The sequence below is a fragment of the Oncorhynchus mykiss genome, chromosome 6 (assembly GCF_057628025.1).
Source record: "Oncorhynchus mykiss isolate SJ-2025 chromosome 6, ASM5762802v1, whole genome shotgun sequence".
NCBI classification, from domain to species: Eukaryota; Metazoa; Chordata; class Actinopteri; order Salmoniformes; family Salmonidae; genus Oncorhynchus; species Oncorhynchus mykiss.
The window spans coordinates 81,811,475-81,834,843 of NC_143027.1; the positions used below are offsets into that span (position 1 = coordinate 81,811,475).

General features: G+C 43.6%; 2 protein-coding genes across 4 annotated transcripts in view; both read left to right on the forward strand.

The window, feature by feature from the left end:
• The window catches only part of LOC110506160 (ras GTPase-activating-like protein IQGAP1), a 66,097-nt gene extending 51,561 nt beyond the window's left edge, over positions 1-14,536 (forward strand). Inside the window, exons 20-37 of the mRNA XM_090239074.1 lie at positions 127-210; positions 1,015-1,086; positions 1,869-1,938; positions 2,116-2,480; positions 2,682-2,845; positions 3,321-3,545; positions 3,755-3,895; positions 4,386-4,470; positions 5,514-5,746; positions 6,348-6,480; positions 6,819-6,921; positions 9,308-9,443; positions 10,069-10,156; positions 12,120-12,329; positions 12,527-12,696; positions 13,245-13,367; positions 13,535-13,643; positions 13,889-14,536. Of these exons, the coding sequence (XP_090095200.1) occupies positions 127-210; positions 1,015-1,086; positions 1,869-1,938; positions 2,116-2,480; positions 2,682-2,845; positions 3,321-3,545; positions 3,755-3,895; positions 4,386-4,470; positions 5,514-5,746; positions 6,348-6,480; positions 6,819-6,921; positions 9,308-9,443; positions 10,069-10,156; positions 12,120-12,329; positions 12,527-12,696; positions 13,245-13,367; positions 13,535-13,643; positions 13,889-14,002 (2,625 nt within the window). The 3' untranslated portion in view covers positions 14,003-14,536. The remainder of the gene's footprint in view (positions 1-126; positions 211-1,014; positions 1,087-1,868; positions 1,939-2,115; positions 2,481-2,681; positions 2,846-3,320; positions 3,546-3,754; positions 3,896-4,385; positions 4,471-5,513; positions 5,747-6,347; positions 6,481-6,818; positions 6,922-9,307; positions 9,444-10,068; positions 10,157-12,119; positions 12,330-12,526; positions 12,697-13,244; positions 13,368-13,534; positions 13,644-13,888) is intronic.
• Positions 14,537-17,249: 2,713 nt separating this feature from the next.
• LOC118964938 (CREB-regulated transcription coactivator 3) overlaps positions 17,250-23,369 on the forward strand; it is a 92,194-nt gene continuing 86,074 nt past the window's right edge. For 2 of the 3 annotated variants that reach the window (XM_090239075.1, XM_090239077.1), the window contains exon 1: positions 17,301-18,558. In XM_090239075.1, coding sequence (XP_090095201.1) covers positions 18,427-18,558 — 132 coding nt within the window. In that variant the 5' untranslated portion in view covers positions 17,301-18,426. Of the gene's footprint in view, positions 18,559-23,369 lie in introns of all 3 variants that reach the window. The other variant, XM_090239076.1, reaches the window with a different exon arrangement.

Sequence of the window (23,369 nt, forward strand, 5' to 3'; positions counted from 1 at the left end):
CTTTCAATGGTGATTCTCCATTGAACATGATTTTTAGTCTAGGACTCAGACTGTCTGTGAATTTGGCCCTAAAAATGCTCTTGTGCTTCTTAACACTGGTCCTGTATATTTGTCTGTATCTTACAGGCTCATTTTAGAGGCTACAAGCAGAGGAAGGTCTATATAAAGAGGAAGGAGTACCTGAATGACCACAGCGAGGATGCTGTAAAGGTAAGGTCTCCAGCTACTGTACGTGTAGCCATCTTTATAATAAAACAACAATACATGACCTTGATTGGTGGGTCCTGTTCATTGGGGCATGCAACGTTCTAAACGCTTTGCAAAATAAACATTTACTCTTCTTATTGGACAAGGCCAGGTTGTCCCTCCCTGTTTCAGTCCATTTTATTTTCTTATTGGACAAGGCCAGGTTGTCCCTCCCTGTTTCAGTCCATTTTATTTTCTTATTGGACAAGGCCAGGTTGTCCCTCCCTGTTTCAGTCCATTTTATTTTCTTATTGGACAAGGCCAGGTTGTCCCTCCCTGTTTCAGTCCATTTTATTTTCTTATTGGACAAGGCCAGGTTGTCCCTCCCTGTTTCAGTCCATTTTATTTTCTTATTGGACAAGGCCAGGTTGTCCCTCCCTGTTTCAGTCCATTTTATTTTCTTATTGGACAAGGCCAGGTTGTCCCTCCCTGTTTCAGTCCATTTTATTTTCTTATTGGACAAGGCCAGGTTGTCCCTCCCTGTTTCAGTCCATTTACTTTTCTTATTGGACAAGGCCAGGTTGTCCCTCCCTGTTTCAGTCCATTTTATTTTCTTATTGGACAAGGCCAGGTTGTCCCTCCCTGTTTCAGTCCATTTTATTTTCTTATTGGACAAGGCCAGGTTGTCTGTCCCCTGTTTTAGTCCATTTTCTTTTCTTTTGGGCCTTAATGAACATGAGCCTGTGTTGCTGCTTTTCCTTTAAGTCTGAGGTTTTTGGTGAATTTCAAATCTTTTTTAGTATTGACCTAGTTGAGTTATTGTTTTAGATCCAGTCGATGGTGAGGATGCACCAAGCTCGCAAGAAGTACAGAGACCGCCTGAAGCACTTCAAGGACCATGTGAGTTGATGTATTTAGTTCACCCTTATTTTATCTTATTTTACAAGATAAAGATACTATAAAAAAAAAGGTATTTCTGGAAAATGAGTATGAATCTTTGACGAAAGACAAGTAGCTAGAAGGTCCAGTAGTTTGTAGAGTCTGGTTCCTGTTAAGGTTTCCTGCTCTCAGGGAATGTTGCCTTGTTACTATGCTACTACTTGACTCTAGCCCAGCTAACAGCAAAGCACGTTGTCAATTTTGTGAAAAGCGCTACATAAATGTGACTGAGGTGAGTTGTAGTTATATGGTGTGCCCAGGGCTGTCTGTTCTCTAGTCTTCTGTATTCACTGTATGACGTCACATCTAACTCTTTATATCCTCGCCTGACACATCCACTGACATTTACTCTCTCTGCGTCCCAATGGCACCCTTTTCCCTAAATAGTGCACTACTTTCAAATAGTGCACTACTTTTGAACAGAGCCCTATGGGCCCTGGTCATAGTAGTGTACTATATAGGAAATTGGGTGCCATGTGGGACACACTCGTCCCACATTTAAATGTCCTTTCAGCTTAATGAGGCTACTAGGCTAGATGGCTCACTTAACTCTGTACCCTGACTAACTACAGATTACCAATGTAATCTTTCTCTTTAGAAAAGTCCTGCTTCCCAAATGGCACCCTGTTCCCTATATAGTGCACTACTTTTGACCAGAGCTCTATTAAGGGAATGGGGTGCCATTTGGGACACAGTCATGTTCTTGATCAGTGAAGTGACTGCTGTTTGCTCTGTTGTTGCAGATCAATGATGTGGTGAAGATCCAGGCGTTCATCAGAGCCAACAAAGCCAGAGACGACTACAAGACACTCAGTGAGTATGATGATGATGATGAGAACCCTCACCCACCACTGGCTTTCTCTTTTCTCCATCTTCTCTCTGTACTGAGTCTCGTCTCCCAGCTGTTCTTTCTGCCACATACGACTCCATCCTGACTGAATCCCTCTCTCTCACTGTCTCTCACTGTCTCTCACTGTCTCTCTCACACAGTCAACGCTGACGATCCTCCCATGGCGGTGGTGCGCAAGTTCGTCCACCTCCTGGACCACAGCGACCAGGACTTTCAGGAAGAGCTGGACTTGATGAGGCTCCGGGAGGAGGTGGTCACCAACATCCGCTCCAACCAGCAGCTGGAGAATGACCTGAACCTGATGGACATCAAGATCGGCCTGCTGGTCAAGAACAAGATCACCCTGCAGGAGGTGGTGTCCCACAGCAACAAGCTGACCAAGAAGAACAAGGGCGAGCTGTCCAACCTGATGATGATGAACAAACAGAGAGGAGGCCTGAAGGCTCTGAGCAAGGAGAAGAGGCTCAAGCTGGAGGCCTATCAGTATCTTTTCTACCTGCTGCAGGTACTGTAGATGCTGTGTGTCAACGCATATATGTATCGATCTCCTCAAACAGTTAGCAAAGCTGTACTGCAAAGGGAATCACACTCGCAAACAGTTGAGAAACATAAAACACTGTAGGTGACAGTAAGCAGACTAGAAACAGACCAGGAAAACATCCAATCTAACCGTAGTTAACGTGTTTCCTTTCTGTCCTCCCTGCAGACCAACCCCACCTACCTGGCCAAGCTCATCTTCCAGATGCCCCAGAATAAGTCCACTAAGTTCATGGACTCTGTGATCTTCACCCTGTATAACTACGCCTCCAACCAGAGAGAGGAGTACCTGCTGCTCAAACTCTTCAAGACCGCCCTGCAGGAGGAGATCAAGTAAGGAGCTAATACTTGAAACAATAGGATTCATCAATAAGGCCTGGGGAGGTGTGGTATATGGCCAATATACCACGGATAAGGGTTGTTCTTACGCATGACGCAACGCAGAGTGCCTGGATACAGCCTTTAGCCATGGTATATTGGCTATATACCACAAACCCCCATGGTACCGTATTGCTTTTATGAACTGGTTACCAATGTAATTACAGCAGTAAAAAGGGTTTTGTCATACCTGTGGTATACGGTCTGATATACCACGGCTGTCAGCCAACCAGCATTCAGGGATCGAACCACCCAGTTTATAACTTAGCATATGCCACTTACAGTCATGCATATTTCATATGGGTAGCCCTAGCGGGAATCGAACACATGAGCCTTGGCGATGAAGCGCTATGCTCTACCAACTGAGTCACACAGAAACACTTATACAGTCTAGCAGTGTCTCACCATGTTCCTAACCTTGGGTTCTCAGATCCAAAGTGGATCAGATCCAGGAGATCGTCACGGGCAACCCCACAGTCATCAAGATGGTGGTGAGTTTCAACCGCGGCGCCCGAGGCCAGAATGCACTGCGTCAGATCCTGGCACCTGTCGTCAAGGAAATCATGGAAGACAAGACGCTGAACATCAAGACTGACCCGGTGGACATCTACAAGAGCTGGGTCAACCAGATGGAGACACAAACTGGAGAGGCCAGGTGAGTGGAGGAGGAGTCTGGGTAATGGAGTTCAGAGGAGACTGTCAGAGAGGAGTTGGAGTTTGGCGTCAACTGTTCAAAGATGGAAAGTATTAGAGCTGTCGTTACAATTTCTGAGTGAAATTGTATGACTGTGTACCTTTCTCTCGCTCTTTCCCTCCCCCCCTTTCTGTACCACCTCTTGCCCCTCCCCTTCTCTTCTCCAACAGTAAACTACCCTATGAGGTAACACCAGAGCAGGCTATGAGTCACGAGGAGGTGCGCACTCGCCTGGAAGCGTCCATCAAGAACATGAGGACGGTCACAGACAAGTTCCTGTCCGCCATCATTGTCTCTGTGGACAAAATCCCGTAAGTGTCTCTAGCTCTGTTCTCAATAGAATTAAGAGAAGGGACAGAGCCCTTCAGACCACAGCAATTTGATTGGAACACTCGTGGCTACACTCAATATGGCTGCCTGTCCACCCGTCATCTGGAATGGGAATGTCCATTCTAGTCATTTATATTTCCATGCTGCTCTCATTTAATAGGGGTCGGTCCAAACTACTACTGCCCTCGAGGGCCACATCTACTAGTTCTCAACCTTGCCTTTTTATCAACAGGTGATTTAGACCTGGAATCTGTGACATGAATTGATAGTTGTACATGTTGTAAAGGAGAAGCAGCAGACATTAGATGTAGCCTGTGTGACTCCGTTTTTCATCCCTGCTCTACAGAACATGAACCAGCAACTGTGGGTTATGATGCTTATCACTTCTATGAGAGAGGGTCACTTATAGGGAATAAACCAGTTCTAAATACATTCTAGAAAAGTAAAGAAATGGGTCTTTGTGTGTGTCAGGTATGGGATGCGTTTCACCTCCAAGGTGCTGAAGGACACACTCCATGAGAAGTTCCCCGACGCTACAGAGGACGAGCTTCTAAAGGTGTCATTATATCATTCTTATACCATAGTCAAATGTTATACTGTACTGCTAGAACGGTGCTCTGCTCTACGGTGCTCTGCTCTACGGTGCTCTGCTCTACGGTGCTCTGCTCTACGGTGCTCTGCTCTACGGTGCTCTGCTCTACGGTGCTCTGCTCTACGGTGCTCTGCTCTACGGTGCTCTGCTCTACGGTGCTCTGCTCTGCTCTACGGTGCTCTGCTCTGCTCTACTGTGCTCTGCTCTGCTCTACTGTGCTCTGCTCTGCTCTACGGGGCGGGCTCTGCTCTACGGGGCGGGCTCTGCTCTACGGGGCGGGCTCTGCTCTACGGGGCGGGCTCTGCTCTACGGGGCGGGCTCTGCTCTACGGGGCGGGCTCTGCTCTACGGGGCGGGCTCTGCTCTACGGGGCTCTGCTCTGCTCTACGGGGCTCTGCTCTGCTCTACGGGACTCTGCTCTGCTCTACGGGGCTCTGCTCTGCTCTACGGGGCTCTGCTCTGCTACTTGCACTGTTATCCTGGTGAGCTTGACTTGGTATCACTCTTCTTCTACTGAATGTGGTTTCCTCCTTTCTCTTCCCTCTCCTTAACTCCATCTCTCCTCTCTCCCTTGTTCTCCTTCTCTCTTCCTCCCCTTTCTACAGCTATGCTCTCCTCCCTTGTCTTCTCTCCTCTGTTGGAACATGTCTTTCTGTACTCCTGCTGAGACAAGGTGAGACAGTCCCCCCTCCTTCTCTACAAACACCCAGGCTGCATACCAATTCTGTTAAAAACCTTCCTTCCTCTTCGCTGCAAACTTCCCTCGTCTCCTTTTCTCCCTGACTACTAAGTTTGAATCTCTGAACATTACTTAACTTTTTCAAGTCCAAGATTAGTGGATATAATGTATTGGCTATAAAGAAAAGGAGTCCAAGATTACTGGGACACAGCAACAGTTTTATACAATCAGTAAAACCCTGTCCACTGGTGTCCCTTGACAGGCTTGGTGTTGCCTGTGATGCCTACAGGAGGTACAGTGCTCTATCTAACGGGGGTGTGTCTGTTCAGATCGTGGGTAACCTGCTGTACTACCGCTACATGAATCCGGCCATCGTGGCGCCCGACGCCTTCGACATCATCGACCTGTCGGCCGGAGGTCAGCTGACCACAGACCAACGGCGGAACCTGGGCTCCATCGCCAAGATGCTGCAGCACGCCGCGTCCAATAAGATGTTCTTGGGGGACAACGCCCACCTCAACCCCATCAACGAGTACCTCAGCAGCTCCTACCAGAAGTTCAGGTGCAGTGGAGGACGGTCTTTATGGGTCGTGTTCATTAGGGCATGCTGTGGAAAATGTTAAAATGGAAAACATTTATCACTCTCTGTCTTGTGCTATAAATATTATCTTGGTGCGTTTAATCCCCATCTAAGCATCGACATTGAAATGGATGCAGATTAAAAAACACGTTCCATTGTTGATCCTTTGAAGGGGCCTGGCATGTGTTTGAAGGGGCCTGGCATGTGTTTGAAGGGGCCTGGCATGTGTTTGAAGGGGCCTGGCATGTGTTTGAAGGGGCCTGGCATGTGTTTGAAGGGTCAGAAGACATTTACAGGATCATAAAAACATGAAATTGTGCTTTGTACAAGCAAGAGTTAGAATATGTGTTGCTTCTCTTTTTTAAATAAATCGTCAACCAAAGATTGTGACACGTGAATTTACATCTAACTTAAACGTGGAAATAATGGCTGGTAAGAGGGCGTCCTGAGGTGTGTAGCTTCTTACCCTCCTTGAATCTCTGTTCCTCCGCAGGCGTTTCTTCTTCCTGGTAAGAGGGCGTCCTGAGGTGGGCGGGGCATGTGTGTAGCTTCTCACCCTCCTTGTATCTCTGTTCCTCCGCAGGCGTTTCTTCTTGGCGGCGTGTGACGTCCCGTCATTGGAGGACAAGTTCAACGTGGATCAGTACTCTGACCTGGTCACGCTTCAGAAACCTGTCATCTACATCTCTATAGGGGAGGTCATCAACACACACACGGTCAGTCTCTCTCACACACACACACACACACACACACACACACACACACACACACACACACACACACACACGCTTATTTCTGCCCTCATAAATAAAAATGAGTACTCTCTTACACACTTCTCAGTGAGTTTACTTTTTCTCTGTTGTGAAAAACCAAATTATATGTGGAGGAGTCATTTTGTACAATTTTGTGACTAAGTACTAGTGTATTTTCTCATAGCCAGTACCACAGAGGGATAATGTGTTTGCTCCCATATGAAGCCAAAGGCAAATGTCCACATTGTGTGAACAATAAAGATTTTTACATTGTAATGTTCTTGCTCGTTCCCCCACCCCAGCTGCTGTTGGACCACCAGGATGCCATCGCCTCGGAGCACAACGACCCCATCCACGAGCTGCTGGAAGACCTGGGAGAGGTGCCCACCATAGAGTCCCTCATCGGTCAGTACCGTAGATATTCCATAGTCCCCCATGGGTCAGTACCGTAGATGTTCCATAGTCCCTCGGTCAGTACCGTAGATATTCCAGAGTCCCTCATCGGTCAGTACCGTAGATATTCCAGAGTCCCTCATCGGTCAGTACCGTAGATATTCCAGAGTCCCTCATCGGTCAGTACCGTAGATATTCCAGAGTCCCTCATCGGTCAGTACCGTAGATGTTCCATAGTCCCTCGGTCAGTACCGTAGATATTCCAGAGTCCCTCATCGGTCAGTACCGTAGATATTCCAGAGTCCCTCATCGGTCAGTACCGTAGATATTCCAGAGTCCCTCATCGGTCAGTACCGTAGATATTCCAGAGTCCCTCATCGGTCAGTACCGTAGATATTCCAGAGTCCCTCATCGGTCAGTACCGTAGATATGCCAGAGTCCCTCATCGGTCAGTACCGTAGATATGCCATGTAGTCCCTCGGTCAGTACAGTAGATATGCCATATAGTCCCTCGGTCAGTACCGTAGATGTTCCATAGTCCCTCATCGGTCAGTACCGTAGATGTTCCATAGTCCCTCATCGGTCAGTACCGTAGATGTTCCATAGTCCATCGGTCAGTACCGTAGATGTTCCTTAGTCCATCGGTCAGTACCGTAGATGTTCCATAGTCCATCGGTCAGTACCGTAGATGTTCCATAGTCCATCGGTCAGTACCGTAGATGTTCCAGAGTCCCTCATCGGTCAGTACCGTAGATGTTCCATAGTCCATCGGTCAGTACCGTAGATGTTCCATAGTCCATCGGTCAGTACCGTAGATGTTCCATAGTCCATCGGTCAGTACCGTAGATGTTCCATAGTCCATCGGTCAGTACCGTAGATGTTCCATAGTCCATCGGTCAGTACCGTAGATGTTCCATAGTCCATCGGTCAGTACCGTAGATGTTCCATAGTCCATCGGTCAGTACCGTAGATGTTCCATAGTCCATCGGTCAGTACCGTAGATGTTCCATAGTCCATCGGTCAGTACCGTAGATGTTCCATAGTCCATCGGTCAGTACCGTAGATGTTCCATAGTCCCTCGGTCAGTACCGTAGATGTTCCATAGTCCCTCGGTCAGTACCGTAGATGTTCCATAGTCCATCGGTCAGTACCGTAGATGTTCCATAGTCCATCGGTCAGTACCGTAGATGTTCCATAGTCCATCGGTCAGTACCGTAGATGTTCCATAGTCCATCGGTCAGTACCGTAGATGTTCCATAGTCCATCGGTCAGTACCGTAGATGTTCCATAGTCCATCGGTCAGTACCGTAGATGTTCCATAGTCCATCGGTCAGTACCGTAGATGTTCCATAGTCCATCGGTCAGTACCGTAGATGTTCCATAGTCCATCGGTCAGTACCGTAGATGTTCCATAGTCCATCGGTCAGTACCGTAGATGTTCCATAGTCCATCGGTCAGTACCGTAGATGTTCCATAGTCCATCGGTCAGTACCGTAGATGTTCCATAGTCCATCGGTCAGTACCGTAGATGTTCCATAGTCCATCGGTCAGTACCGTAGATGTTCCATAGTCCATCGGTCAGTACCGTAGATGTTCCATAGTCCATCGGTCAGTACCGTAGATGTTCCATAGTCCATCGGTCAGTACCGTAGATGTTCCATAGTCCATCGGTCAGTACCGTAGATGTTCCATAGTCCATCGGTCAGTACCGTAGATGTTCCATAGTCCATCGGTCAGTACCGTAGATGTTCCATAGTCCATCGGTCAGTACCGTAGATGTTCCATAGTCCATCGGTCAGTACCGTAGATGTTCCATAGTCCATCGGTCAGTACCGTAGATGTTCCATAGTCCATCGGTCAGTACCGTAGATGTTCCATAGTCCATCGGTCAGTACCGTAGATGTTCCATAGTCCATCGGTCAGTACCGTAGATGTTCCATAGTCCATCGGTCAGTACCGTAGATGTTCCATAGTCCATCGGTCAGTACCGTAGATGTTCCATAGTCCATCGGTCAGTACCGTAGATGTTCCATAGTCCATCGGTCAGTACCGTAGATGTTCCATAGTCCATCGGTCAGTACCGTAGGAATGCCATAGAGTCCCCCATGGGTCAGTACCGTAGACAAAAGTATGCTGTGTTCATATTTTCATACATGTAAAATGTAGAGGGGCAAGATGAGAAAGGAACAGGCCTAATAAATGTTTCCTATGTGTCCGTGGTGTATCTGCTCTGTCCTACTCCATCAGTGAAGAAACCATAGTCTTCTAAATGTCTCCCCGGTCATCGCTCTCCCCTCTTAGAGCTCCCTTCCACCCTCCCCACAACTTCATGGGATTCTACAGTGGATGTGAATGACACAACTTCCTCTCCTCTAACTGTCCCCTGTTCTCCCTCCAGGTGAGAACCCCCTCCCCCCAGGGGACCCCAACAGGGAGACGATGGGGAAGACAGAGGTGTCCCTCACCCTCGCCAACAAGTTTGATGTTCCCGGAGAGGCCAATGCCGAGATGGACGCCAGGACTCTACTGCTTAAGTAAGAGTAATATTAGTATACAATAAAAATATACACACTTTCTTAGGGCTCTTTCTCAATTGTCTAAATCGGTCCTCGCTTCGCCTTCTCGACTGCTCTTATCTGAAAGAACTGACCGGGTGGAAGCCAGCCTAATAATAAGCTGCCACCATATTGTTTTCACCTGCCAAGTTTCATTTCCAATCCGTGCAGATGATGGAGAGGACAGATTTTTAAGCAATTAGATCCAAGGTGTTAGTTCAAAAGGAGGCCAAATTGAGTTCCCGGACTCCTCAGTCGTTTGTGCATTCCCAGCTGAACCTTATCTTCCCTCTTTCTGGCCTGCTACACTAGAGGCGTAACCTTTGCAGAGCGTGAGACGCTTCAATTAATTTAAATGAAACCTGGGTGTGAGCGCCGGCTCCGGGAGGCTCACGCTGCTCAGAATGTTTTTTTCGCTCTGGTTGTAATTTCCAGATTTCGACTCACAGCTCACACCCAAGAACAATAGCATAAAGTGGCTTTCGCTCTGCTCACACCGGCTAAAAGTTACGCTTCCAGTCTAGCAGCTAAAAATAAACCTACTGTTGTCTTGACACCCTAGAATAGCTCCTATGTCTCTTTCCCCCTATCTTTCTCTCTCCAGCACCAAGCGGCTGATCGTGGATGTGATCCGGTTCCAACCTGGAGAAACACTCACTGAGATTCTGGAGGGTGCTGCCAATCCTGAACAGGTGAGGCACTGAGGAGGTAGGGATGAATGAGGGAGACCTGGACAAAACGTTTCAGTGCAATAGTGAACGTGTAAACTTGGCAGTATAACGCCTAAACAGTACACTGAGCTCAAAGTATTGGGACGGTGACACATTCAGTTGTTTTGGCTCTGTACTCCAGCACTTTGATTTGAAATGATACAATGACTGAGGTTAAAGTACTGACTGTCAGCTTTTAATTTGAGGGTATTTTCATCCAAATTACAGCGCTTTTTGTACATAGTCCCCCCATTTTTAGGGGACCTATTAAAGTAGTCTCAACTTTATTATTTGTTCCCATGTTCCTAGCATGCAATGATGATAAAATCAAGCTTGGGACTCTACGACCTTGTTGGATGCAGTTGCTGTCTTGGTTGTGTTTTGATTATTTTGTGCCCAATATAAATGAATGGTAAATAATTGAAGTCACTTTAAGTGTCTTGTTTTGAACACTTCTACATTGTGGATGCTGCCATGATTACAGGTAGTCCTGAATGAACCGTGATGAATGAGGAAGTTAGAGGCATAAATATCATACCCTCCGTTATTGTAATGGTGAGAGGTTAGCATGTCTTGGGGTATGATACTTGTGCGCCTAACTTTTGTACCCTGCACACACTAATTGACAAAGAAACAAAACAAAGGCAAAGTCTTCTCAACAAAGCATGAGATCAAAAAGGCTTTAGGCACCGAGTGGTGCAGCGGTGTAAGGCTCTGCAGGGCTTGAGGTGTCACTACAGATCCGGGTTCGATCCCAGGCTGTGTCGCAGCTGGCTGCAACCGGGAGGCCCATGATGCCGCACAATTGGCCCAGCGTCGTCTGGGTTAGGGGAGGTTTTGGCCTTGTCCCATTGCGCTCTAGTGACTCCTGTGGGGGGTCGGGCACATGCACGCTGACACGGTCACCAGCTAGCTGTACAGTGTTTCCTTCGACACATTGGGTTAATGGAGCAGTGTGTCGAAGCAGTGCGGCTTGGCAGGGCCGTGTTTTGGAGGACACATGGCTCTCGACCTTTGCTTCCCCCGAGTCCGTACGGGAGTTGCAGCGATGGGACAAGACTAACTACCATTTGGGTACTTTTTCCAACACTGCAAAACAAGGTAGAAACTGAGATGCACTTCCTAACCTCCTTCCAAATGTATGACCATATTAGAGACACATATTTGCCTCAGATTACACAGAACCACAAAGGATTTGAAAACAAATCAAATGTTGATCAACTCCCATATCTATTAGGTGAAATACCACAGTGTGCCATCACAGTAGCAAGATTTGTGACCTGTTGCCACAAAAAAGAGCAACCAGTGAGGCACAAACACCACTGTAAATACAACCCATATTTACTTTTTATTGATTTTCCCTTTTGTACTTCAACTATTTGCTCATTTTGACAACACTGTACATAGCCATAATAACATTTGAAATTTCTCTATTCTTTTAACTTGTGTGTAATGTTTACTGTTCATTTTGGATTGTTTATCTTTTTAATTTGGTTTGGCAATGTAAACACATGTTTCCCATGCAAATAAATTCCTTTGAATTGAGGGAGAGGGAAGGATGCAAACCTGTAATATTAGTTAGCAGCTCACTAACACTTAATCTTTGTTTTTGATTATATTGTTGTGCCATAGAGTTAAAGCAGAGAGGGCACACCACTAAAGACTGGTAGCTTGCACCAGTTTAAAGTAGTCAACTGAGTAGGACTTCCTCTGGGTTCGGGAGTTATCACTTTTGCTTGGCTTTATTCAACTATGATTTGTGCACAATGACAGTATAGGGTGAAGTAGCCCCTAGACGCTGATCTGCAGTCAGTTTAGCATTTTCCCCACTACTGTTTAGGTTAGAATTGGGGGAAGGGAAGCTGATCCTAGATCTGTGCCTTGGGGAATCTTCCCCCCAGTGCCACAGCAACACATGACACCACCCCTGTTTTCCCCCTTCCAGGAAGTGGAGTACCAGCGTGCTATGCAGCGACGGGCCATCCGCGACGCCAAAACCCCAGAGAAGATGAAGCAGGCCAAGCCGGTGGTGGATGACAGCCTGACGCTGCAGGGCAAGAAGGACAAGATCAGGAGCAACCTGCAGCGCCTGGCAGAGCTGGGCAAGGTGCACCCTGAGAACCGCTACCAGGACCTCATCAACGACATCGCCAAGGTACTGTACAGCTCGCTAGTTGAAGCTGTGTGTGTCTCCACCCCTTGAACCACTTCTAGGACCCTAATCAACGACATCGCCATGGTACTGTGTGAGAGAGAGTCAGTGTTTCTGTGTCTGTCACGTGATGTGTGTGGTACTTATAGTATACGTGTTTTTGTGGATGTGCCACATAAAATATAACGTGTTTGTTCCAGGACATCCGAAACCAGCGGCGGTATCGGCAGCGGAGGAAGGCGGAGCTGGTGAAGCTCCAACAGACAAATGCCGCCCTCAACTCCAAGACCGCCTTCTACAACGTCCAGATTGACTACTACAATCAGTACATCAAGACCTGCATGGACAACCTGGCCAGCAACAAGGGCAAGTGAGTGGCCTTTGTCTTCATACCAGAGGGAAGACGCTAGCCTCCAGGTTTGAGAGGTGGGCAGGTGACTGGAGGGATGCAGGTTGGAATCCCAGGGTTCACGGAGGATGTTTTGTGTGTCAGTAGAATAAAGGATCAAGAGCTCAACTCTGAATTCTTATTACAGAAATGTTGTTTGGTGTAAGTGAATAAGATAGATGGGGAAACTTGCACTGCGGAGGTCAAGGGTTTGAACCTATTAGAGGGCTGGGTGGAGCCATTGTCATACTTTTTACATCTGGGTTGTGTTCATTAGGACACACGTTAACAAAATGTTGAAAAACGTAACAAGTGTTTGTTATTGGGCAAGTCTAGGAAGTACCTCCATTTTATTAAGTTTTAATTCCATGCCTAGACCCTGAAATGGAATGGAACTACCAAAATGTTAAGTTTCTAGCAGAAGGCAACTGCAACTTAGGTTGCAGGAACGTCATTACATGGACTGCTATTTCCTCTGTTACAATGTGTGACAGTGTTATGGACACTATATTCTCTCCCTCCCTCCTCAGGCTGTCAAAGAAACCAGGTGACACCAAGGCCAAGAAGAGTAAACAGGTGTCTCAGAAGTACACCGCCGCTCGCCTCCATGAGAAGGGTGTGCTGATCGAGATTGAAGACCTGCAGACAAACCAGTAAGTTAAAGATAGACCTTGGATGTTTAGTTAATAATTGTTTACCAAATGTTGTCTTGAAAGTTAGCTGTATGGGATTTATGATGTAATATGGATACATCTCATGACATCACACAAATCCTTAGTTTTAGGCAAACAATTGTGACATCCCCCTCCCCCACACACAGGTTTAAAAACGTTATCTTTGAGATCTCTCCATCGGAGGCGGTTGGAGTGTTCGATGTGAAGGCCAAGTTCATGGGAGTGCACTTGGAGACGTTACAGTTGGAATACCAGGTATACATGTGAATGATGTACAGTGATGCTGGGATGTGAAAAAGGTGGTCCAATGGGATTTTATGGTTGATATTTCTGTCTTTTTTTAAATACTTTTTCAAATTATTCCTTCTCCATTTCTCCTCATCTCCCTCGCTCTCCCCTTTCTCTGCTCCTCTCCCTCTTCCTGCCTCTCGTGCTCTCCCTTCCTCTCCATCTCATCTCTCTTACTCATCTCTTACTCTCCCTTCTCTTCTCTCTCCCAGGACCTCCTGCAGCTGCAGTATGAGGGTGTGGCTGTGATGAAGCTCTTCGACAGGGCCACCATCAATGTCAACCTGCTCATCTTCCTGCTCAACAAGAAGTTTTACGGGAAATAGATGGATGAGACGGGGAGATGGATGGAAAGAGAAGGAGAGGGGGCTACAGACACTGTTGAGAACAGAACATCTAACAGAGGGCCTTGGCTCTATGCTGTCTTAGCTCGGTTTCCCCCTCTTCCGCACTACTTTAAGTATATGTATTCATTATGTGCCTTATTGAGATGGAATATTCACCGTACGGTATGTGCCTTATTCGCCAAGGAAAAGTCCCCCGGAAGCCTGCTGGATGCTCCAAGTGTATCCTCGTCAGGATCCAGAGTGCTTGTTGCGTTTTGTGTTACTGTGTTACTGTAAGACTGTCAAAGGTATAAGATATGGATTTGTCTGTCAGGCGCTTGTTTTCCGGTTATTTGAAACGCAATTCAACAGTCGCATGTTGATGACATCGCAAGCAATTTTGTCATACAGTATAACTTTAAGGAACTTGCAAATCCACTATTGTCATAGGAAATAGCCTTTCAAGAGTAGACTGAACAATCAATGTAGAAAATATGTGTTATGCTTTGTGTTGAATAAATTTATAAAAGAAAACTGTTATTATTTATTCTTTGTCAGTCCTCCAAGTATAGTTAAGGTTACTTTCTTTTATGTTCCTTTTAAGGAGCATAGTTGTCAGATCAAATCACGCTTCATAGTTCTTTAGTCACACATTCACTATTAATTGAAAATACGGTGACTTCAGTTGATTTAACTCCGTTCACCACTGAAGGAGACCGTTCATACACTCAGTCTAGAGTGAGGTATTATATAACAATGACGAGAGATACGCTTTAGGTTCCAGTAGATGTCACTCACTGTACACTAAACAAACCGTCTCGGCACAGAATCCTTATGACAATCTGCTCCATTTCAGAAGACTGGAAAGCGTGATCTACAGTAATGCCCTGTCAGAATAGTTTTGAAATGTTTGTTTTAACCAGTGTACCCTTGTATTGAAGTTAATTTACACTGGGCCTAACCAGGATATAGTTATCTAGGAGCCTAAGCTCTTTCGCCTGTAGTCCATAGAATGTTCTACATGTTTTAAAGAATAAAGCTTTAATAATGCCATGTTTCGTGAGATACATATTACCAGTGACGTATAAAAAATGGTGACACTTTTTAAAACATTAAGATTTTTAAATGATTAAATGCTAAGAATGCTTACACATGATTATACATTTTAATATTTATAAATTGTTAAATACACATTGGTTATTATGCACACTTTCTGAATAGTAAATGAACTTGAAGGGAAGGTTTCCCAAAACCAGATCCAGCTCCAGCCTAGTCCTGGACTGAAATAGATGTTCAATAGAGATTCAGGATGAACCTAATCTGTGTCTGGGAAACTGGTCCTATTAGTTCAAATGGATTGTTTTGCAGAATGTCAGTATAATTTCATTTGCATTGTACAAATGTAATATTTTATATACAATATTTTTTCTCCATGTGGACACTAGCCAGCAGGTTCTAGTTCTGTATGTCCATGGATGATTGGATAGGTTTGAGAATGAAAAGTACAATTTAAGAACCTGAATAAATCAAGCTAATTTACTTTCACGTGTGTGCCACTGTGGTAAAATACATATTTACGATTGTTATGAGCACTTAAATGTTTCCTTCATTTATTTAGACATTTGTATCCAGGTCAATGGGGCGGCAGGGTAGCCTAGTGGTTAGAGCGTTGGACTAGTAACCGGAAGGTTGCGAGTTCAAACCCCCGAGCTGACAAGGTACAAATCTGTCGTCATTGAAAATAAGAATTTGTTCTTAACTGACTTGCCTGGTTAAATAAAGGTAAAATAAAACAAATTAAAAATTAGCATTCAGTTCACTAAATAATGAGGCTGAACAACCGTATGATAAAGGCTAGGCCGGAAGTAGGACAAATATAAGCACCCATCTAATTTGTATTATTATTTAAAGGCGATTTCCAATTGAGACAAATATCTGCAGCGTTTACCTAGAATGTGAACATGGTAACATTACTTTTAAAAGGCCCATTGTTGACAGGCCGATCTGATTAAATACTGGCCTAGGTGTCCCAAGCAAAACACGAACAGAAATAGCAACATGTTCCCCATGGTTTCAAATACAGAAAATTATGTAATATGCAGTTTCTTATCTTAGTCGATGCTATGATTAAATGATGCACAAAATGAAGCAAAAACACTTTTTTTTCAGACAAAGGCTATGTTTGAATTCCTAGGCTATATTCAGAAGTGGTTACAGTCATATTTCAGTGTATCAAGTGATCCCTAGTGTCAAATCTCAGTTTGCCAACCATCTCTACAATGAACTAGGTTTCCATCCAATTGATGCCAGATTTTCATACAAATATTAAAAAATCTGCATAAAGAAAATCTGCCGCCTTGTGGATAAAAATCAGTGTGATGGCGTAGTGCGCACAAAATGTACTTTTTCGCTTAAGTTTTCATGTCCCGAATAAAAATCAGTGTGATGACATAGTGCGCAAAAATGTACTTTTTCGCTTAAGTTTTCATGTCCCGAATAAAAATCAGTGTGATGACGTAGTGCTCACAAAATGTACTTTTTCGCTTAAGTTTTCATGTCCTGAATAAAAATCAAGTTAATTGCGTTTTCCAGTCCATTTTCAACTCTACCAATAGTTTTGTCACAAAAACTGTGCTCTTGGCACATGTGCTCAAGCCAACAGCTCACAGATACATTGCGGGTAGGCTAGTCTACATTATAAGATTATGGATAAGAGCGAGAATATTTCTATTTGTCAAATGGCAGTTAAGCATCGATCATCATGTCTCCAGAATAAGAACCTCGATATTTAGTGGAAAGAAGCATCAAGCTCATCATTGTTCACTTTCACCACGCTGTGAAGTTCAAAATGTATTTAATCTGTAGTCGAATCAACTACATGGTTTCCTGAGTCGTAGTGGGAGGACCTCACACCATATCATCATGTGACTCCAAGTTTACTTCAATATGATGGTTAATATATCAATATTTGCGCATAAAGGTGCTTGACCGACATTTCTTGCATAATTTATTTTATCGAAACAAAAAGATCCCGCCATGTCGAACAAACAATTTATCTGTTGGCTTTTATAAAATTGTACCAAAACCTCTGTTTCTATCACAGCTGTCTTGACTTTGTATTTATTCTGTATGACTTAACTCGCATAAAAACTGGAAACTTGTTATTGGCTGCAGTGAAAAGGATTCCGTTGGAGTGTTTCTATGCTACAATATTCAGTTGGATAATGCGGCCAGGTAAGAGTTCTTCATTGCCCTCCTGTGGACATAACCGGTAAGGTTGTTTTACAGTTTCAAGCATTTTTATTTATTTATATATGGCAGGATCAGTGGGAAAGGGATCTCACCAACGAGAGCCGACAAAACTATGGAGCGATATGCAACAGGAGATAAGACGAGAAGAAGCTCGACTTTACCGCATGGATTTGAATGTTTACATGCTAACTAAATATAGCCTGTAAAAAATAGTTGTAGCTGTTACAGTCGACCTGCCTGCCTAATCAGAGGACCAGAATCGAAAGCAATGTTTTTGAGATCGAGAGAGTGGATTATGTTACATGCTGATTTGGATAACGCTCGCGCTACTACTGCAAGATCTTTCCGACACTTGTTGAAATTACATTTCGAAATCTTCTCCACAAGGGAAAGTATTCGCTAATGAAAACATTGCTAACAACTATATTTGGGCAACGTTAGCAAATATTGTTTTAGTTTACAAATCTTTAGCCAACGTAAGTTGCGCTTCTCTTCTGCTGTTCGTGTCGCGTTACGCGGTAGCTACTGTACGAGCTTGCTGCGTAGCTGTAATTTTTTATCGAACATTTTTATACACTGCATAAAATGACAGTTTTGATAGCTTTGAAGAGGTTGAAGTACTTATTATTTGTTATTTAGCTACGCGTGTTGCCTCAATTGACAATGCATTGCTGGATACGTCCTCAAATAACGTTACTATTTTAAGCTAAATTGTTAATGAAGAAAATGGAAGTGACAGGTAGCTAGCTAGCACTGGCACTCTCTCACGCTAGCTAGTTAACATAACTAGCTACTCATTGAGTTTCAAACAAGTTGTTGGCTTATTAGTTTAGCTAACTATTTACAAATGTAAATATTTTCCCATGTTTTGACAATACGTTGGGATGTATAGAACTCAATAACTTCGGTAAGCGTTACCTGCTGGCACCGTAAACACATATTTTGGAATTTGTTTACAAACACTTGTCAGCTGAACTGTTCACTATTGTTAACTTATGTGGCTATCAAGCTAACGTTAGCTAGCACCGAAAATTTGCCAACGCGACGATTTGAAGCAGCACTGATGGATTCGCTAAAAGTGGACTGACAATCAAAACCACACTCTATATTTGTGCCCCAAGCACTCTCTTTACATTTTTTAAGTACAATTTTGAAACTGTGCGGCCCACACCATGTCCGGATCCCCGGGCTCGGGTGGCTCAAACCCCAGGAAGTTCAGCGAAAAGATAGCGCTGCACAACCAGAAACAAGCAGAGGAGACGCTGGCCTTCGATCAGCTTATGACAGATCTCACTGTCTCAAGGGTAAGCAGATCCCTGTCTATAAATATCGAATTATTAAGTGTGATTTATTTGTGCATGAGTGGTCTCAAAGCTAGATAGGAATGCCATGTTTAGTTTGATCAAGGAAGTTGGTCAGGCAAGCCAGCAGGGTGTGAATGCTCTCTGCTGTCAAGCAGCGGGGCACCTGTCAAACTTGTGTCACAATTCATTGAGGTTATGGTTAGGCAGGTTACTTCGAAATAAGGCTAGCTGTTTAACAAAATAACCATATGGCTATTGTTTACTATGTAACTACAATGACTGTAGTTAACAATACGTTGTTTAATACTTACAAAGATAATCCTTAAATCAAAGTTAAATTCATCAGGGTTGTTTGGAAATATATTTAGCCTAAACAGGGGGCTATCAATCGATGGGTGATTTAGTGGCTGACAGTTCACACTCACTAATTAGACAGGTCAGCATTGATTACTGCCGTGTGTGATGTGAACAGAAACACCACCAGTAAACATGCTTTCTGCACCACCCACTCTTGCACTCCTCAGCCTATTTTTGAATGAAATGATTGGTTAATAACCAGCCAGCTGCTGCATATTCTTCTGAGTCATCATTAACAGCAATGTGTTGTTGTCATATGATGTATAGATGGCAATTGTAATGGTGCCTCTAATTTTGCCTACACAATAAACTGTCTTAACTACATTCCCCTGTAATCATCCATTTGAATATACACATATACACTCGAGAAGTGAGATCTTCGGGCCTGCCTTTTCTGCACTGAATGGGACCTAAACTGCAAATGATGTGCCGATCTCATCCATTTAACTGTTTATTAAATGTACATTTTAGTCATTTAGCAGACGCTCTTATCTAAAGCAACTTGCAGCTACTAATGTTAATGTAGCTAGGGTAACATTGAATTGGGCAGTCCTTTACATTTGTGGGGACAATTGCATTCTAAAACACCCAAGCCCAGTTAACTGTGTTAGGCTGCATCAAGGTCTCAAATCAATCCCCTCTATTGTGAACGAGCAACTCTCACATTGCTTTACAGTGGGACATACACACAGTCATGCTTCTCTTATCTTCAATTGAGCCCTCGAGGGCTTTATCTCCTGCATGTATCTTAATGGAGTAAAAAGGCAGAGTTATTGGGGGCGTTGGGTGACTCATGCCTGGTTTTGCTCAGTGTTGGTAGCCTGCAACTGTTGGATTTTGGCAGGTTGAATATAAAGATGACAATGGCATCCTTGTATTGGGGACTTATTTGTTGAGGAATGTAACTGTTTTTCTGGGTGATTTGTGAGGTTTTAATTGCACTTCCCAAGACTGTGTTTTAATGTGTGTGTAAAATAAAATGAATGGCCAAGCTTGCTGGGAACCATGTGTAGACATACCAGCCCCGCCTCATCTGCTAACTACTCATAACAAGTTCACCATGTGTATCCAGCTAGATGGGAAGGAAACTTCTTGTGTGTCTGATTCATTTGAAATGTACCAGCTTTGCATCCAATGTTTTTCTTGTTGCCGACTACTTCTGAGACTATTTTAATACCAAACAACTAGCACCACAGCTGCTATGTAGGGACACTCTTAGGGACTTAGTCATTCTTCTCACAACTCCGCACAGATGGAATCTACAAGGGTAGCATTTCTTACAGTTGCTACATTCATTTTAGACTTTAATGATGTGTATTAGGGCTGCACGATATGGTAGAAATCGAATAGCGATTTACATTTTTTTAATGTAGTTCTTTACCAAATATTGTGATTTGACGAAGGTCATAACTCTTGGTATAACTTTTGGAATCCTAGAAATAAAATGACTTTTATATTAAGAAGCCGAGTGGAAAGCAGAATCGTTTGTTTTAGAATAGAGGATGACCGATTTATGATTTGTCAACGCCGATACCGATTTATTGGAGGACCAAAAAAAGCAGATTTTCTTAAAATATTTTTTACATTTTTATATATACATTTTATTTATTTGTAATAATGACAATTACAACAATACTGAATGAACAATGCACACCTATTTTAACTTAATATAATACATAAATAAAATCTATTTAGTCTCAATAATAATAAATAATGGAACATGCTCAATTTGGTTTAAATAATGCAAAAACACAGTGTTGGAGAAGAAGGTAAAAGTGCAATATGTGCCATGTAAAAAAAATTAATAAATAAAAACGTTAAAAAAAAGCTAACGTTTAAGTTCCTTGCTCAGAACATATGAAAGCTGGTGGTTCAATGTTCCCAGTTCTTCAATATTCCCAGTTAAGAAGTTTTAGGTTGTCATTATTATTGGAATTATGACTCGTCGACTATTTCTTTCTCTACCATTTGTATTTCATATACCTTTTGGCTATTGGATGTTCTAATAGGCACTTTAGTATTGTCCGCCTAATCTCAAGAGTTGATAGGCGCGAAGTCATAAACAGCGCTGTGAGTCAAGCATTGCTAAGAGCTGCTGGCAAACACAGTAAAGTTTGAATGCTTACGAGCTTGCTGCTGCCTACCACTGCTCAGTCAGTCTGCTCTATCAAATATCGAATCATAGACTTAATTCTAATATAATAAACACAGAAATACGAGCCTTTGGTCATTAATATGGTCAAACCAAGAAACTAATTCCGAAATCAAAACATTTATTCTTTCAGTGAAATACAGAACTGTTCCATATTGTATTGAACGGGTGGCAACCCTAAGTCTAAATATATGCTGTTACATTGCACAAACTTCAATGTTATGTCATAATTCTGGAAAATTAGTTCACAACAAGACAGTCAGCCCAAACTGTTGCATATACCTTGACACTGCGTGCAATAAATGCAAGAGAAGTGACACAATTTCCCTAGTTAATCTTGCCTGCATTAATTTCTTTTAACTAAACATGCAGGTTTAAAAAATATATATACTTTTGTGTATTGATTTTAAGAAAGGCATTGATGTTTTTGGTTAGGTACATTTGTGCAATGATTGTGCTTTATTCGCAAATGTGCTTTTGTTAAATCATCCCCCGTTTGGCGAAGTAGGCTGTGATTCAATGATAAATTAACAGGCACCGCATTGATTATATGCAACGCAGGACAAGCTAGATAACTGCATATGGTTGATGATATTACTAGGTTAACTAGTGATTATGTGAAGATTGATTTATTTTTATAAGATACGTTTAATGCTAGCTAGCAACATACCTTGGCTCCTTGCTGCACTCGCGTAACAGGTGGTCAGCCTGCCACTCAGTTTCCTCATGGATTGCAATGTAATCGGCCATAATCGGGGTCCAATAATGCCGATTACCAATTGTTATGCAAACTTGAAATCGGCCTTAATTAATCGGTCGACCTCTAGTTAGGTCAAATGCAGTCAACCGATTGTTCCAAACAGAACAGCAAGCAAACTTATAGTGAATCTAACATCGAGGACGAGGAACTGTGCCAGTTAAGTGACAGAGGCGGCTCAAGGTCCCCAGTGTCTGGCGCGTGAAGTCATTTAGCTCTGCTGGTTGGCTACTCCATAGCAACCTAGCGGTGCCAAAATCCCTGGTCTGCCCTAGAAAGCCTATGTCAATTACGATCGTCAGAACGGCCAAACCAGAAGAATTTAGGTGCCTGTTTTTGAGCTCTAAAATGTGTTTTATTTTGATCAAGTCCCAATGGTGAATTGTTATAAAGTTCGCTACAAATCAAGATATTTTAATTAAACAGTGATCCATTCTGACTACTACATTTGTTGTCACACAGGACCACGTGCTGACAGACAATCACGGGCCGGCAGGCTACGAGGATGCTCGTGCCCCCATGCACGTGTCTCTCAGGCAGGATGAAAATGACTACATCGACCATAATCCTTTGCTAGTTACGGTCACTTTCACCTAATTTTTTTTTAGTTTTTTTGGGTGTCATTAAGAATTAAGGCACTTTCCAGCTTAATGGGCTGTCGGGAGTTTCCATAGCGCTGACGTCATCCACTTATTCCTATCACCAACTACTGGTTTTAATGTCTATGGGAGGCACTTGGTGTGTGTGTGTGGGATGCAGCTGCAAGAGGAGAAAAAAAATTGAGTAAACTATAGCAAATGTTACAAGTGGCTGAGATGTTTCAGAATATTGCATGCGATATAAGTCTCTTGTGATGTGGATATTGCACATGTCAATATTGCGATTTTGATGTGATCTACACACAATACCCTGACGACAAAGAAAATTTTTTGCTAGTTTATAAAATTAAAAAAAACAAAAAAAAACATATTTACATAAGTATTCAGACCCCTTACTCAGTACTTTGTAAACGCTGCCAAAGGTGCTTCAAGTCTTCTTGGGATAACGCTACAAGCTTGGCAGACATCTACTTTTGGGAGTTTCTCCTGTTCTTTTCTGCAGATCCTCTCAAGCTCTGCCAGGTTGGATGGGGAGCATCGCAGCACAGCTATTTTCAGGTCTCTCCAGAGATGTTTGATTGGGTTGAAGTCGGTGCTCTTGCTGGGCCACTCAAGGACATTGAGACTTTTCCTGAAGCCACTCCTGTGTTGTCTTGTTGGAAGGTGAACCTTAGCCACAGTCGGATAACCTGCTACAGAACGCTCAGGACTTCAAGGATCTTTCTGTACTTTGCTCCGTTCATCTTACCCTCAATCCTGACTAATCTCCCAGTCCCTGCCGCTGAAAAACTTCCCCACAGCATGATGCTGCCACCACCATGCTTCACCGTAGGGATGGTGCCAGGCTTCTTCTACCTGAATGCCAAGCATAACATCTGATCTTGGTTTCATCAGACCAGAAAATCTTGTTTCTCATGGTATGAGAATCCTATAGTTACCTTTTAGG